Source organism: Achroia grisella, unplaced genomic scaffold, assembly GCF_030625045.1.
Source record: "Achroia grisella isolate CSIRO2021 unplaced genomic scaffold, CSIRO_AGI_Agris_v1 utg874, whole genome shotgun sequence".
In the NCBI taxonomy this organism is placed as follows: domain Eukaryota; kingdom Metazoa; phylum Arthropoda; class Insecta; order Lepidoptera; family Pyralidae; genus Achroia; species Achroia grisella.
This window is the reverse complement of record NW_026713051.1, coordinates 6,557,502-6,573,579: the sequence shown is the minus strand read 5'-3', so window position 1 is coordinate 6,573,579 and position 16,078 is coordinate 6,557,502. Positions and strand designations below refer to the sequence as shown.

Sequence of the window (16,078 nt, the reverse complement as noted above, 5' to 3'; positions counted from 1 at the left end):
TAGTGATTTACTATTCCAACTTGCAAACCCAAAGGTAGCGGCTTCGAATAATTTTATTGTATGTCAATAATGTTGCAATTAAATAAGACAATTCACACAGCGCCATCTGGTACAAAATTTACATTAATAAATACTTCAATACATTTTTTCTCATAAATACATAGAAAACTCTCTGATCAATACGAGCAATAGTACTAGTAATTAAAAATGTTTTACGGTGTGGAGAAGCTGGTTCAAACACAACTTGACAAAGGCCGTCTAACAATTCACATTGAAAACATTAACATGATGTACTCGTGTATGTACGCAAAAGTTAATAAATTAGGTTAAAAATATCATATTTATAAATTTGTTGACGTCTAATAATTCAATTTCCTGCATTATTTTAGCTGTTACGTGTCATTCACTAATCGATCCAATAATAATTTGTGTATTGAGACGTGAGTCTACTTAGATAGCTTGTTTATAGTAATAATACGCCCATAAATTTATTTCATAAATTATTTCCGTAGCGACGAAGGTAACCGTATTATGTAATAAAATTAAACTACTTGTCAGATCTTGTCAAAAGACGAAGAGAGCGTTTTGCCTCGTCCTGAAACTCTAGTCTTTCAAAGTGACGGTAGTAAGCTTAGAGCAAATTAGTTGGCGTTAAGTCGGCGCTAATAGGCAGACGTGCAGAGGTTGGAAATAGCTTAAAATTGAAAAGACTAATGGAGACTTAAACTAGAAATGAGATTTTATGCTGAATAGCATTAAACAGAAATGATTTTAATAAACTTTATTTTTGATGTTTTATGCTGATATACATAAGTTATGACAGCAAAAGGAAGAAATGATTTATAATAATAGATTAGCTCTCAGAAAGTGAGGTTGGTCGCGTAGTGGTCTCCGCGTCCACACTCGGAGCGGCTCCTTCAGTGGAAATCGTGGCCGGCGTCTAGGCCGAAATAAAGTACTCCCGAGACGCCAGCGTCTTAATCGCGGTAAATTGCCACTCACCGGGGGATGTTAGTGGGTAACAATCTTACGGTATCCGTTTGTACCCCTTCATAAAGGCGGGCGGTTCTGTATTCTATAGTAGTAGATTAATATATTACTAAGAATAGGAATAGTCTCCATTACTAATAATTATCCTATTGTTCCCACCAAAAAATTGCCATATTGAAAGTAAGATTACAAGATGTCAAATATTTGTTTATATTAATAAGTATTTTAACCAATATTTCATTATTGGCTTATTTTTTTCTCGCAACTGAATATTGAAACTAGAAACTATTCGATGCAAATTTCTTACTGAAGTTAGACGAGTAGAATCGTGTTTTCAGTTTAAATCATTAGTATATAGTATTACCTTTCTAAGCGTTCGCAATTTAAGTAACCAACTTTACTGCTTTACTTTGGCCTTTTGTTTTCTAACACTTCAGAAATTTTATTTATTTATTTATTTATTCATTTCAATATTACAACAATTCATTTTGTTGTAATCACAAATTTTGTATTGAATAAGCTTCTTCGTATTGTAGTTTCACCATACAATCAGATGCGTGGGTATCTCTCACAGCTATTTCTGTCTCAAAGCAGGTTGATTTGTATGCGAATATCACGAATTGCGAATTTACTTTAAGAATTATAATTTCGTAAAGTACCGATATGCGATCGATCTTCTCATCTCTTTTGTTTAACTTTAAGTAAATTAAATGAAGCTATCCCAATACCTTCTATCAACATTCTATATTGAGGTTTAATTTAATTGTTTAATTTACTACGCAAATTATAAAATTTTGATTATTCTAAAATTTTGACTTAAGAACCAGAGTAAATTCAAAGTTAAAATCAATATTCGGCATAGATAATATACAGAAACTATTTTATATGTCCTATTTTCGGCAGTTTGGTACATCGCCTTACTTCTAATGGTCACTGGCTCAATTCGTCGTGCAATACAAATATTTGTTAATAGATTTCAAAATTCATTATCAAACCAAATTCATAAAAAAACTTCGTAAAACAAAGTTTTACGGGTTCAAATAAGTTGTAAAACTAATAAATATACACTACTTTTTTAAAATATGACAATATCCATATATTTTAACAACCACTCAAATGCAGTATTATGACTAACGCTTTATTACATACGATACGGTAGTAAATGTAGTTACAATACAATTTGACGGTATCTCACGTAAACAGGTAGACATAAACGTAAACATAAATGAGTGATGCTAAACTTACAGGGGGTCGAGACGATGAGGGTGCAGAGTAATGGACGAGTTACGTACCCATTAATTAATAGCTCTGGCTCTGTAGCGAAATGACTCAGTCCATCCACATTTGATGAGCATAGACAGCCGTTATATTACCGTTCCGAAATATAATATTTTATTACAGTTTTGCCAGCGACTATGTTTTGTTCAGTGGGTTCATCTTTCCGATGAATACGGGTACGCGACCCCGAACACCACAGCTGTCACTATTGTATACCATAACCTTCCAAATAGTGACATCCACTCGCTCTCCAAATAGGTCCTACAAATCCCTTCCAAATTCTTATATTCCTTCCCCAAAATTCCAGGCACTAAACCCAGCGCGATAACTTATGCACACAAAATTCCCGAAGAAAAGGTCGCGAAACATGTGGCCAGTATGTCGCAATTTAAGTTAAAAAATTAGTTAGTCAATATGACCAATATATACACACTTGTTAATATAAATAATGGACATTAGATATATGCAAAATAATATTCAGAATTCTACTACTGTTACTGCATAATTGCAAGAGGCATTTGATTACAATGCATATCAAATTAATCATTCCCACGTATCTCGAAATATATACAGTTGTATTCCAATATTCAATGTAATATCCAAATTTCATCTTAATTGGATGCAGATATCGAATGCGCATGCAATGAGGATATGATAGAATCCTCTAGATATTTTAGTGAATGATGCAGGGACTACAAATTATGTATTATGAACAGTGACCTTCCATTAGATAAAGGAATATAATATCCTTGTATATTTTATGCAATGTTTATAGATAAATTATAATTTTTCATATATAAAAAGCTATACTATAAAGCAATTTTATAAAGTTTAGGAGCCATTTACAATCAGATGGACTCTCATCTTGTTAGGCATTTCAATGACACATTGAATTCTCTTTTTACTTAATGTTTTAAATTACTCAATACTATATGAATTGTAGTGTTACATTACAAATTATAAATTTCACGTTACCAGAAAATGAAAAAGAAAGTAGGATATACATGACGTAAATATATCTGTTGTACGATTTTATTGGCAGAAAAATATGTTAAAGCTGTTATAAATGAGGGTTGATGACTGAGATCATTCACGTCTTACACCACTGTAATGGGTAAAGCGGATGAGGAAACTTTATCGTCAACTTGTTATAGCAATGTCTTTATAGAGTTTAACGTTAAATCTAGTTATTTCTTTTTATAATATTTACGCATGTATAAGTTATATTAAGAAACAAAACAAATTGTTGTGATATTCTGTTTATTTTTTCAAGTCATTCTTTTTACTTACATTGGATACTGTAAAATACACAAACTGTAATTCTTTAAGTAATGTCTATTTTTCGAACTATTCGAATTATTAACAGCATTACGTTAGCGAGTGTAGATGGTACTCCAAATCCGCGGATGGACTTATGGAGCGGTTGAAGGCCAACTCCTTCCTGACGGGTACGACTTCAGTCTGAGGGCACCGCTAGGGGTACGACCCTCGGATCAGACAGTCGTAATTTCGATCCTCGTTTGAATTGGATGAGGAATCAGTCGGAGGGAATAAATATATTTTAAATGTTTATACGCGCAAAATATGACCACTCATTTTGACATACCTCAGCTGTACTCGCTTCTAGTTAATTACACATCATTGAAGTAGGTTTTAATTTCAATTAGTATATCTTTTTATATATATACATTATAAATATCTTTTTTCCTTTGTTCCTGCATTATTGTCATTTTTGAAAATATACGTCTTTTACTACTAGCGACCTTAGTTTCTCTTAATATAAAATTATTATTCAATTACATAGTCCTTAAGAAACCCAGTGGTTAAAATTATTTAAAGACTTTATCAGCTGATTCAATTTATCTTCCTGTAATGAACTTACCATACACAATACCGTACAAGAAATCGAACCGGCAATTATCGGAATTAGGGCGTTATGCTAAACTGCTAGACCACCGAGATCGTCAAGCATACATTATATAATACATAGACATTATATAATACTTCACATTGTATGATGTTATCCTCTAAAGCCTGTGTTCTGGATAAGCCCGGCTTAGCCACTCGTCAAGTTCGGCTTAAATTGATTGATAACTGCAGAAGAAACCTCTCAATAAGTCCAATACATCTCTGATAATAATCGTGAATGTGAATCATAGAAAATATCACAAGGCAAGGTATGAAGTCATGATATAATGTTAATTTTGCTACCATAAACATACAGGTTGCAAAGTTGAATAATTGAATAGTTTACGTAAATATACACCTTTTATATATATATATATATATATATAATTTGAATGGCTATAGATATTTTATGTAACGAGGATTACTACTTTCCAATGAAAACAGTGCAAATTATTAATAGAAGCATTTTTACAACAATTAGTTAAAGTGTAGGTACTATTATATTTTTTTAAATACGATGTCAAAAACAGTAAAAACGTATTGGACATGTTTTGTCCAATATGTTTTTACTGTTTTTGACATTATTGCTTCATAACTAATCTCACCAAAATTAAAAAAAAATACTTTACTCTATAATTTCATCAATATTCGCGGATTTGCAGTATCTGACAACTCGTCACCGACCTCGAGACTCGAAACTTTCGCGGCCTTACTTCACGATCACAAACGTTAGATGACATCACTGACATCTGTCAAGTGGACACAGAGCACGTCACAAGTATTCACACAGAGTAGGAAATGATCTTGATAAATATATATAGCTGTTTGAAATAGGTGTTTCATAATTTTGTTACAGAAATAAATACTCTCAAAAGCATCTAGTCGCCGCGACTGATTTATTTTGTTACTTAATTCTATTTATATTTTGTGATATGCATAGAGTTTATATTCAAATATTATAATAAATATTTAAAGTACTCAAACAGTCGTTATTCGTGACTGAATCTTCTTTAAATTGGAATAATGCAAAGGATTAAGATAATCCTTTCCTTAAACAAAGTGTACTTTCATCTAACCCTCCATATAAAAAAATGTAAGGGTATGCTGTCTGTACCTAAATACATATGAAAAAAAAAATTACTCTTGGGTCCGAAGACAATGATCGGTAGAATTGTTTTGGGCTCTATTACATTGAAAAAAAATTGTTTGATATAATTTTCATTCACTTGTTTGTTTGTATTTCTGTGGTCTTATCTCCAGAATGGCTTAACCGATTTTAACTAATGTACTGTGTTTACGACTTATTTTATTCCAATCGGTTTATAAACAAAAAAGTTATCAACTATTGGTTTTCCGAATATCACGGCACACGGGACTGGTATATAACTAACTTAACTAACTAGCTGAGCCCGTTACTATAAAGTAACGGACACAGCTAGTTAGTTAATACCATAACATTTCGACCTGTTGTTTTTTAAATACATACTCATATACATAGGTATACCAATATATTAGTGAACTCAGCGTGTTGGTAGACCAACCCAATTCAATTTAAAACTTCGTTACCAAATTGGTTCGGGCGAATTAGACTGAAAATCACAGTACTGTAAAGCCACTTTGCTACGGAACTTGCTAATACTAAGAGCACTGTTTTGTTTTTAAAAAGTTTTTCAATGTGGAATGTCGCCTTTGCATCTGTCGACCGACACAGTGTGAGAAACTGTAAAACTGTTTTCAATTCTCTTTTAAACTTTTTCAACTTCTGTTTACAAACTTAGAAGTAATAACGTATAAATGTTTCAATGTATATAGTAACATCTAAATTGTATTTTATATTAACTTTTATTGTATTAGTGGCCTAGTCTTTATTTATTCTTAGGAATATCGTTTTTATATATGTTTTATATAATAATGATACGACATATACAATAAAATAGAAATTCATTTTCTAATAAATTTACTATAGTATAAGCAATTTTGAATATATTTATATTTTTTTTAATCTACTCATTCGGAACGTACATCCATCACCAGAAGAATGATGAAGAAAGTATCGTGTTGCTCTTTTAAATAAATAATGAATTTAATATGTATAAACTGACCGAAATCGTGTGTCAAAACTAGTTTCCTGTTTTCCAATTCACACCTGTTAAACTCAATTGACACCTATTATATTGGACGTACCACTCAATTTACGTCCGCAAATCGGCGAGCATATCCGAATACTTCTTGACAAGGGCGGGTTGTGACCGTTTTTCCCAATAAAGATATCGACAACTTAAAATTACGTACAGTCGTGCGAACTGTTCGAGATTAGGACGAGTCAACTATTTTTTTCTTCTCTCTGCTGCTTATTGGCAATCTGATTTTTTTTAAACAATAGTCCAATCTGATGTTTCTTGTATTTATTTAAGAAATATATATATACAATGCAATCATTATGATTCATTAAAACAAACCTCATCAATTGAAAGAACTGAAGAGGCTGCTGTTAATCAGGACAAATCAACTAATGTAATAACAATAGAAGTAATCATTGTTCAGATAAATATGATACGAATTCTTTTAATAGTATTATTTTACAAAATTTATTAGTACAGATTATGTAAATAATGAACAATTATGTAAAAAAGATGTCCTATAGTCACATTGATTTATAATTAATTCACTGGTCACTAATATACTCATAAGTGCACTTACTCTAATAATATTTATCTGCACTTGAAATATTTGTAATTTTATGGGGAAAAATATTTTTGCCCTTTTTTTTTCCATATGACAAACAAGTTCTCAAGCTACATTTCGAACTTGGTAATTTTGATGATGCTTATCACTATCAGTCCACTACAGGCCACAGCTGGACATAGGTCTCTCCCTTGGGATATGGTATAGTTATTAACCGCAACCCTACGTATGTCGTCGCTCCATCTGGCTGCGACACAAGTAGCTGAATGAAAATATTTTTACTTAATTTGAATATTATTGTAAAAGTTAAGCTTGTCGAGATGATATTTATGTTGAAATAATCTATCTGTTTGTTACCTTTTCGCGGCTAAAAGACTGATCGGATCTTAATTAAATTTAATTTGAAGAGAGATTATAGTAACCTATGATAATATCACGACGGCAAACATAAACTAATATAAATAATTATTAAAAAAAAATTCTATATTTAAAAATATATTTTGATGCTACAATTATGAAGCGTAAGTTAAGTAATGTGTATAAACTGTTGAAATGGTTTGAATTCAAATTGACAAATTGATAGCATACTGTTCAAGTGCAGATAAAGTTTGTCTATTTAAAATGGCGATGTCACAAACACAAGTAGTTTATAAATGCTTCAAATAGCTTACGTTAAAAATAAAGATACGTTAACCAGGGTCCACGCATTACTTTTTATGTATGCTGACAGAGAACTTTAGATATTACCTCCAAAAGTCGTTTCAGAGGCTTTTAGAAATTAGCAAACACATTCAGGATTTTTATATATGTGTATATTTGTTTCATCGTATAAAATCCTATTGAATATTATGTAATATTTTGTATAAATAAATAAATAAGTAATTATATTCCGCATTAAGAATATGCTTCTATGACATTTTTTTATTGAACAATTCTATTGGTGCCGTTGGCACATTCGTAGAAGAACTTATGGAGCAGCTAAAGGCTAACTCTTGCATGGAATCTTGGTTCAGGCCATCGTCATTGCGATTCCCATTGATTAGACGTGATATCGATCGGAGTATTCATGAGCATGATTGTTTTTAGGGTCTCGACATTTTATGTATGTATATATATGCATTAACAAGAAAAATATTTATATATTTATTTATATCAATTGTTTTGTATCTATTACAATTTCAATTGTCGTCATACTTTTTCTATCACGTTTATAATCTCGAGCATACTCCGCCATCATTGAAGAACTAAATAATATGATTCCCAAATGAACTATTCTAAACTCGTGCGAAAGTTACGAGTACGATGTAAAGTTATACGTGGTCCATTCTCATCAACAAAAACTTGTCTTGCTTTAGTAAAGTCCTTTATGTTCTCAGTTAGGTCGAATTTCGTGCGAAACTTTTTGACTTCGTGATAGACCTCCAATATTTCATTATTATCAGGTCATGTTTTAACCCTATTGCCACCGGTAGTTGATATGCCTGGATGAATATTGACATTATGACTGCGCTACGCATAAATTTTCCGGCTGATATATCCCTCGCTGCTGGCTTATGGAGATGTCCCGTTAATATTAATTCAATTTCTCTGCTGTACACCCAACGCGAGGATGATTATCTCTCCCTTACTAACATATATGAATATATTTTGCATTAATTAAGTAATTTAGGGGACACTGTTGAAAGTAGCCACAACATACAACCTATACTAAAGTTATAATATAATAAGTTTATTAATTTGTATAATAAACTTCCACCATTTATGTTTGCAATAGGTAGAATTTATTACACTTAATCTTCCTAGGAACTTACTCCCTTTATTTTTTAAGAACATTAATAAGTAAAACCTCCTAAAAACCTATTTCACCAATCGCAGTATTATTTCATAATTTTTCAAATTAAGAAAATATATAAAAAAGAAGATTTATAAAACCTTTTTGGATTGTTTCTTTTTTAAATAATTGGTATAGAATGTATTACTTAGGATTAAAAATTTTAATCTCCAAAGGTGTTTATAAATTCTATTAATTTGAATAAAGAATATTTCTATTCTATTGTATAATAAATTACATTTTACAAATTTCAGTACGTTTATACATATCAATTCCAACGACCTGGTAATTTATATTAATTGATATAAATGGGTTAAGTAATAAACACAGCATACCAATTTCGATTCACAAATTGTTGCAATAAATAATAGGTCCATTTATTGGATTTAAACCAATAAATTCGTTTTAGAATTCGTATAATAGTAGTAGTGTCACTTAGTTTAACTATTCATTTACGCTGTACTATGAACACTAATATAATACCTAATACTGAGATATTGTGTTTATAGTAGATTATATCGAAAATATTTTTGTTAATTAATTAATTTAAATAAAAATATGCTTGCGAGGCTAAACATAATGAGACTTTATATTTCATGATCGGAAAATAAATTTGATAATACAATATATACTTATTCTACTTTAAACTATAACAATAAAGAGTACCTATTTATTAGAGTCGAATAAATATTAGAAATACGAAACATATTGTTTCCTATATTGTTTGTAAAATCAACTGAAAAATTATTATCGGATTTAGAAAAGAAATACAGAAACATTGTCAGCGAGTAATATTCATGTAGATAGTGGTAATAGAGCTAGTCTAAACTGATATCATATATATAGAAAATAAATAGATGGAAAATATCTGATGTTTAATTTGTAATGGATAAATTAATAAACAATTCTCTAAACAGAATGCTGCTATAAGATAAAGGCTTCCAATATAAGTTTGTATATAGCTTGCACACTGTCATATGAGCACCCGGTAAAGCCTAGTATGCTGGTTCGGTCGACCGTTACATTTCTATGCTAGGCAATCGAGTCTAACTTAGCAGCCCGGTAGTAGAAAAATATAATTAGCGTGCGACATTTGTTAATATAATTTTTCAGGTACACAAATGTACTCAATGAAAAAGAGCTTGCACATATGATGTAGACACGATCGAAAGAAAATGTTATTGGAAATACCTACACGACAGAAGGAACGTGTAACGAGTTGTAAAGCGGTGTTACCTCCTACTAAATTATAAATATCTTCGCACGTGCACGCTGGTATACTTAAATTTTTAACGTATTTCAAAGTGAGGATAAATTCTCACTCGCATTGTTTAAGTTAAGTAGTTCTACTTAATTTTCCATTATAAGAATTCGATGTATTAATGAAACAAGTATGTTTGTAAAATATTTTGATAATTCTCAGTAGCTATCTCATCTAGTGATATGATTACATATTTACTAAATGTAAATTTATTACACCTAAAGACTTATTAATTTGCTACTACTGAGTACGACTGAGTCTTTTATTATTAATATTTATGTAATAATAATAAAAGGCTCAGTCTCACCTAATATGCCTACAATTCTTTGGAAACGCTCGAAATTCTAAGTATCTAACATAAAAACTTAAGATAAAACCCACGGTAAAGCTAATAGCTCTCGAATATAAATGATATAAAAGCGTATAATAATAAATTCTTATGTAAAGATTAAAAGTTCAAAGGTCTTCGAGAGGGGTTGAAGAGATTTCTTCTACAATTCGTGCGGTAGAGATGAAATTAGTCTTTTGCAAATAAATCAGTAAGGAATATTCTTCATCAAATTATATAAAGAGATGATTCAATTTGGCTTAATACATTAGTCATGTTATATATGATTTTAGCATTTCTAACAATATACATATTTAATACAAGAAGTGAAAAAAATCTACCTACTCGTTTTTACGCTTTTATCCTAATAATATAATCACAAAGAAATATGAAATTATTCATAATCAAACTTCAAAAGAACAATGACTTCAAAAACATAATATTAATATATTAAAATTTTTTAAAAGTATATTAAACTAGTGCCAAGCCCAGACTTCACTCGAAGATTTACTGGCAACCGTTAATTAGTGAATTTTACAAATAATAATTGTTACTTAAATCAGCTTATACCTACACACAGATATTATATCTTTTAAATATTGAAATACTTTCTTAAATCCAATTACACTAACAAAACAGTCGCTGTCGATATATAGAGTAGGATGTCGTTTTGTATACACTATGATTATAGCTCTACAGCTGACCCTTTCTGTATTTTATTTTACCGAATACACAGTAATATTCAATAGTCTAGAAAGTAGGACAACAATTTACCCGTAGTAAGTAATAACATAAAATAACTCTTTTATAGGGAGTCTATCTACTCAATATGTAAACCCTACAAGGCTTAGAAAACGTGTTGCTAGGTAGAAACCGTAATATTCAATATATATATGATCAACACATTTATGGGAAAAGGTATTCTAAAAACTATAACGGCAGACATTGTGATGGTAAGTAGATACCGTCGTCTATTACGAGTCGTCTAATTTAATTAAAATCCATTCAGTCGCGTAGTCTTCAATACACTATCTAGTATATAATAATTGTATACATTAAAGTTTATAATAGTAATAGTTTTACATATATTTACATGTACTCAACTAATTTATAAAATTACGCTTTTATATAGAGTTAAAAAAACATTATTAAAAAAGTAAACAGATGTTACTTAACAATACAGTTGCCTATTAATTTATTAGGATCCTAAGCAGTTAAATTAATCGAGCAATTCGTCTTCAGCGATAAAGTTAATAAAATAAATACTTAAATTAAATTTCTTACGTAATGTAATTGATAAGTAACGATAAATCAGGACAAAATATCTGACATCAGCTCTATGGTAACAGTATTTGTAGAAACCCAATTTTTTGCTATGTATTTTAATTTAAAATGGGCTTAATACAGTGCGTATTAAGGCAATTTTAAATTACCACTAAATTAAAAAAAATTGCTGATCGTGCCCATATATGCTTATATCTTTAAAACTACGCAATGAATTTTTAAGCAGTTTTTTTAATAGATAGTGTGATTCAAGAGGAAGGTTTATATGTATAAAACACGTACACCCGGGCGGAGCCAGGGCGAGTAGCTGGTTTACTGTAATTAATAGATAAATTGAGATTACACCTTTACAAAGATTTTACGAATTTGTATGCATGTACACACAAAAAATATTTCCCTCTTGAGAATTACCAGCGAGGCTATGAAAAGTGTGAAACTAATACAAATAGATATAATCAAATTAACATTATATAATTAACGATTATTCAAATAAACGGAATATAAGAACTTTTGAATAGTCATATTTCTTTATGCTACCACTCATTCTACATGCAATCTCATATCATCACAAGAAGAATGATCAGGAAACTTGCGTGTTTGTCTAATCTATCGGTAACCAAACGATTGCTAACGCATGATTATTATCGATATATTATGAGATATTATCGATAAAACATATATAAACATCTTTACTCATGTAGATCTACGACATAGACCCAAAATAAGTGAAGTCTACTGCAAGTTTCATTTGCAATTTGTCTAGACACTCTGGTGTTCGTAGGATAATTATCTAACCAAGTATATCAGATATCTAAATATTTTTATTTAGGATCTACTTTATTCTTTTCTACGCTTAATTGTATACTACGAATATAATATAATAGTCATGAAAAATATTATTATTAGAATAATAATATTAATATAAATAAAAACATTTCACTGTTAAAAACAAGGCGGTATGACAGTTAGTGTCAATCCATTAAGGTTTAGTAAATAAGTTTATTTGGCTTTTCGGAACTCTCGCTTATCGGTTTCGCCAGGCTTTCCAATTTAACCATTAATTCCCTTGTTTAACGAAAACACTTGTACTTCTCCACAAGTTTATTCGTAAACCTAAATAATTGCACGGTACTTTAAAATTGTCGAAGATCTATTGATGTACATGACGAATGTAACGGATGATGTTTTACGTGGTAGCTGGTTTATTTCCCTGCTTAGATGTACATTCTTATTCATCTTCTTTAATAAGAAGACGAATAATCGACAATAGAGTTTATTCTCATACCAAACAGTGGATACTCATCTCCGATATTGTTACATTTGGTAACAATAGTTTTAATAAGGAAAAAGATTTAAATAAGATTTAAAGAATTAAGAGGAAATGGTTCCATCCATTGCCTCTTTTTATATTACTATAGCTGAGAGCCATATCGCTAAATTAAAAATAACTCCTAAACATTTTGCTAATAATATATTCATGGACACTTTAAATGTTTTCCAACGTTTTTTTTATAATATATAGGTACTTAATATTTTTTAATGTTTTAGTATTTTCAAAGCGCTTTATAACTTGCAAACACCTGCTGTCTTCAATTAATTTTCAATATGTATATAAAATCACAGCTAACAAATGTAATTCAGATTAAGTAATACTAAACAGAATAATAATCTGTATTCAAAAAACCTTTAAATTATATTAACATTATTGTGGTGAGTCTACTTTTGAAATGAGCGGTGAAATGAAAAAAAAATGTGTTAATGTGTTACACTTGACACATTTTTTTTTACCTCGCATTTCAAAAGCAGACTCACCACAATAAAGTTAATATAATTTATGTTAAACGTTCACCGATATGGTTGTATCGAAAAATATTTAATGAAAAACTCTACGACAACAACATGAAAAGTTCAACCTTTTCCCAATTTATTGTATGTCCAAAATAAACATTTCGTAAACCGAAATTTTTTTAAGATAAGTAAACGTTGGCTTTTATTGAGGACAATTATTGCCTTTTAGTACTTTTTACATTTTTATAGGTAACTCTGTTTCGAAGCGGTCTATTGTTGACCTCAGTTCACTCGAACTGTGCCTTTACCGGTCTGTGCTTTTCAAAGCATTTTATAACTTGCAAACACCCGCTGCTTTTAATTAATTTTCAACTTTTATGCAAGGTACTACCGTTGTCCCGGGAGCGTTCTCGTTTGATGCTCTAAATATTACTAGATTCAGTTACAATGGAATATCATTTTACATATTTAGGTACAAGCTATAATGAATAGCTTGCTCAGCGTTGAAACTTCTATTAGTTTTTTATAGTTTGCTTAATATATAAACTTTACTTCTATATATTAAGTTACTTTGTACACTACACGTGTTGGAATTTATGCAGATTGGGTTCTTCGTAAAACTTAATACAAAATAACGCCACTGTCTTTAAACATTATACTGATATTTATTTCTAGTAAACAGACGTTATTTATTGCAGACTGGTAATTATCATGTTAAATATATATGTAAATATCAGTTTCTTAATAATAAAATAGTTTTAATAGAAACATTTATTTCCACAAAGATTACAATTTTTCATATACCTTTTTATATAAAGTCTTTAATAAACAGTACAACTGTCATTTCAACATCGTACTTTAAAGCCTCGCAAACTATAACGTTATCGTATAAAGAAAATTCTTTAATGATTAAATTGCCGTGCTCTTTGCCTTAAATTATAAATACCGTTGAAGTATTTCCACACGTGGAATTCCTAGATCGAATCAAGCTTTTCCATATACAGATGCAGCTGCTCTCGTATAAGCAGAGAATTAGGAAGCACGCCCATCATGCTCAACCACCTGCTTTTGGGACCGGTGCATCCACAGCTATAAGGAAGCGTACCGCTACTTAGATAGACAACCCTCGGTTATCCGAATTCAATTTATGACGTGATACAATAATTAAATTGTGATGATTAAATCAAAATATGTACTGTACCAAATAATGCGTCCAAATTAAGATTAAATCTTAGATAGTAACGTTGTGATGCGTAGTCCATTTGCGTGCAGCCGAGCTGTGTTAGTGTAGACAATTTGGGTTGTGATGATGGACTAGTTCGGGCATGTTAGTGGAGTGCGCGTCGCGGAGGGGACTGCTTGTCGGCTGTGACGCTATGGAGGGGACTATGTGATTCATACTCGGAGTGTGCTGGGCATGGGCTTTTGAAGCCGGGGCGAGATGGCGGCCGTCGCCGGCCTGTATGGCCTGGGCGACGAGCAGCGGGCCAGGCATCGCCGCGGACAGGCCAACGCTGAACGCTCAGAATCCAGAGATGACAACACTGAGGCGTAAGTCATAACTTATAAGATACATTTATATATACATTAAGTTTTGGGAGACTGTCTATGTAAATGATGATGATTTATAATGAGCACTAAATAGGAAAAAGGTCGTGTTTGTTATATCATATACACAAGAATTATAAAAAAATATTTCTTGATTTAATAATAGTTTTTTACATTTCCATTCTATTATTAAAATATTGCAATGAAAAATCGGTTAATTTATATGCTTGTATATATAACGGTTAAAGATTTATACAAATTTTTAACCTTGGGAAATCTAAAAATTATTATACCAAGTTTAATGTTTTTAAATACCAGTATTACTTTATTATTAATATTCGGACCAACCTTGTCACCATTTACATAGATGTCCTGTTCATAATTCTATACTGCGACTATGTATTTTGAATTTTTATTCTACATTGAACTTTAAAATCTGCATTTAATTTATTTAAATGTGTTATTATTTAAACCGTGTAATATCTGTGGGCAATAATAAATAATATATTATCTGTAGATATAAATCTAGCTATACCAATTTATCTAAACGTTTCTTAGTATACTGAAAACACTGCATTTTCTCTTATCGGAGCGACTGCAGATTTGAAACAGATGGGACTTCGAACTGAATTTGAACTTGTTACGTTTCTTTATTCAGTTAGACGGCATTTTCACGGGTATAAATTGAGTAAAGGTAAGATTTTATACTTAAAACTTAGTTGTCTGCCCGATGGATGCCTGGATATCGTCATAGGTAATGTTTGCGGATTTATTGAAACTGAAGATATTTTAAATCCTGTGTATAGTTGTTTTACTTCTAAAATTGCAAGTGAGAAGAAAGTCTTCATAGAAATAAGCGGCGTCTGTGGAATTTCGTTTATGCAATGCGAAAATCTCTATAATATAACTAAACAGTAATACATTTAGTTCAGTATTACTTTTTAGGACCGATAACTAAATATTTAAATCTTACATGACAAAAAGGTTACTATCTTCAGAAGTAGATACTCACTGTATACTAGGTCAGTCGTAAAGGGTACAACGGCCCGAAACTAAAACCAGTAACTGTATTTATAAAACTGAAATTCATATTTATATTTCTTAATTAATTTTTCTAAGTGAAAAAAATAGTATATTTTTATCTTCATAAAATTGTGCAGTCATATTATACACTATT

General features: G+C 30.6%; 1 protein-coding gene across 5 annotated transcripts in view; it reads left to right on the top strand.

The window, feature by feature from the left end:
• Positions 1–16,078, top strand: part of LOC131852993 (potassium voltage-gated channel protein Shaker) — a 320,610-nt gene that overhangs the window by 233,498 nt on the left and 71,034 nt on the right. The window contains exon 1 of one of the 5 annotated variants that reach the window (XM_059203772.1): positions 14,386–14,904. The exons of the other annotated variants lie outside the window; for them this stretch is intronic. Within the exon in view, the coding sequence (XP_059059755.1) occupies positions 14,795–14,904 (110 nt within the window). The 5' untranslated portion in view covers positions 14,386–14,794. Of the gene's footprint in view, positions 1–14,385; positions 14,905–16,078 lie in introns of those variants that run through there. 5 annotated transcript variants of the gene reach the window in all.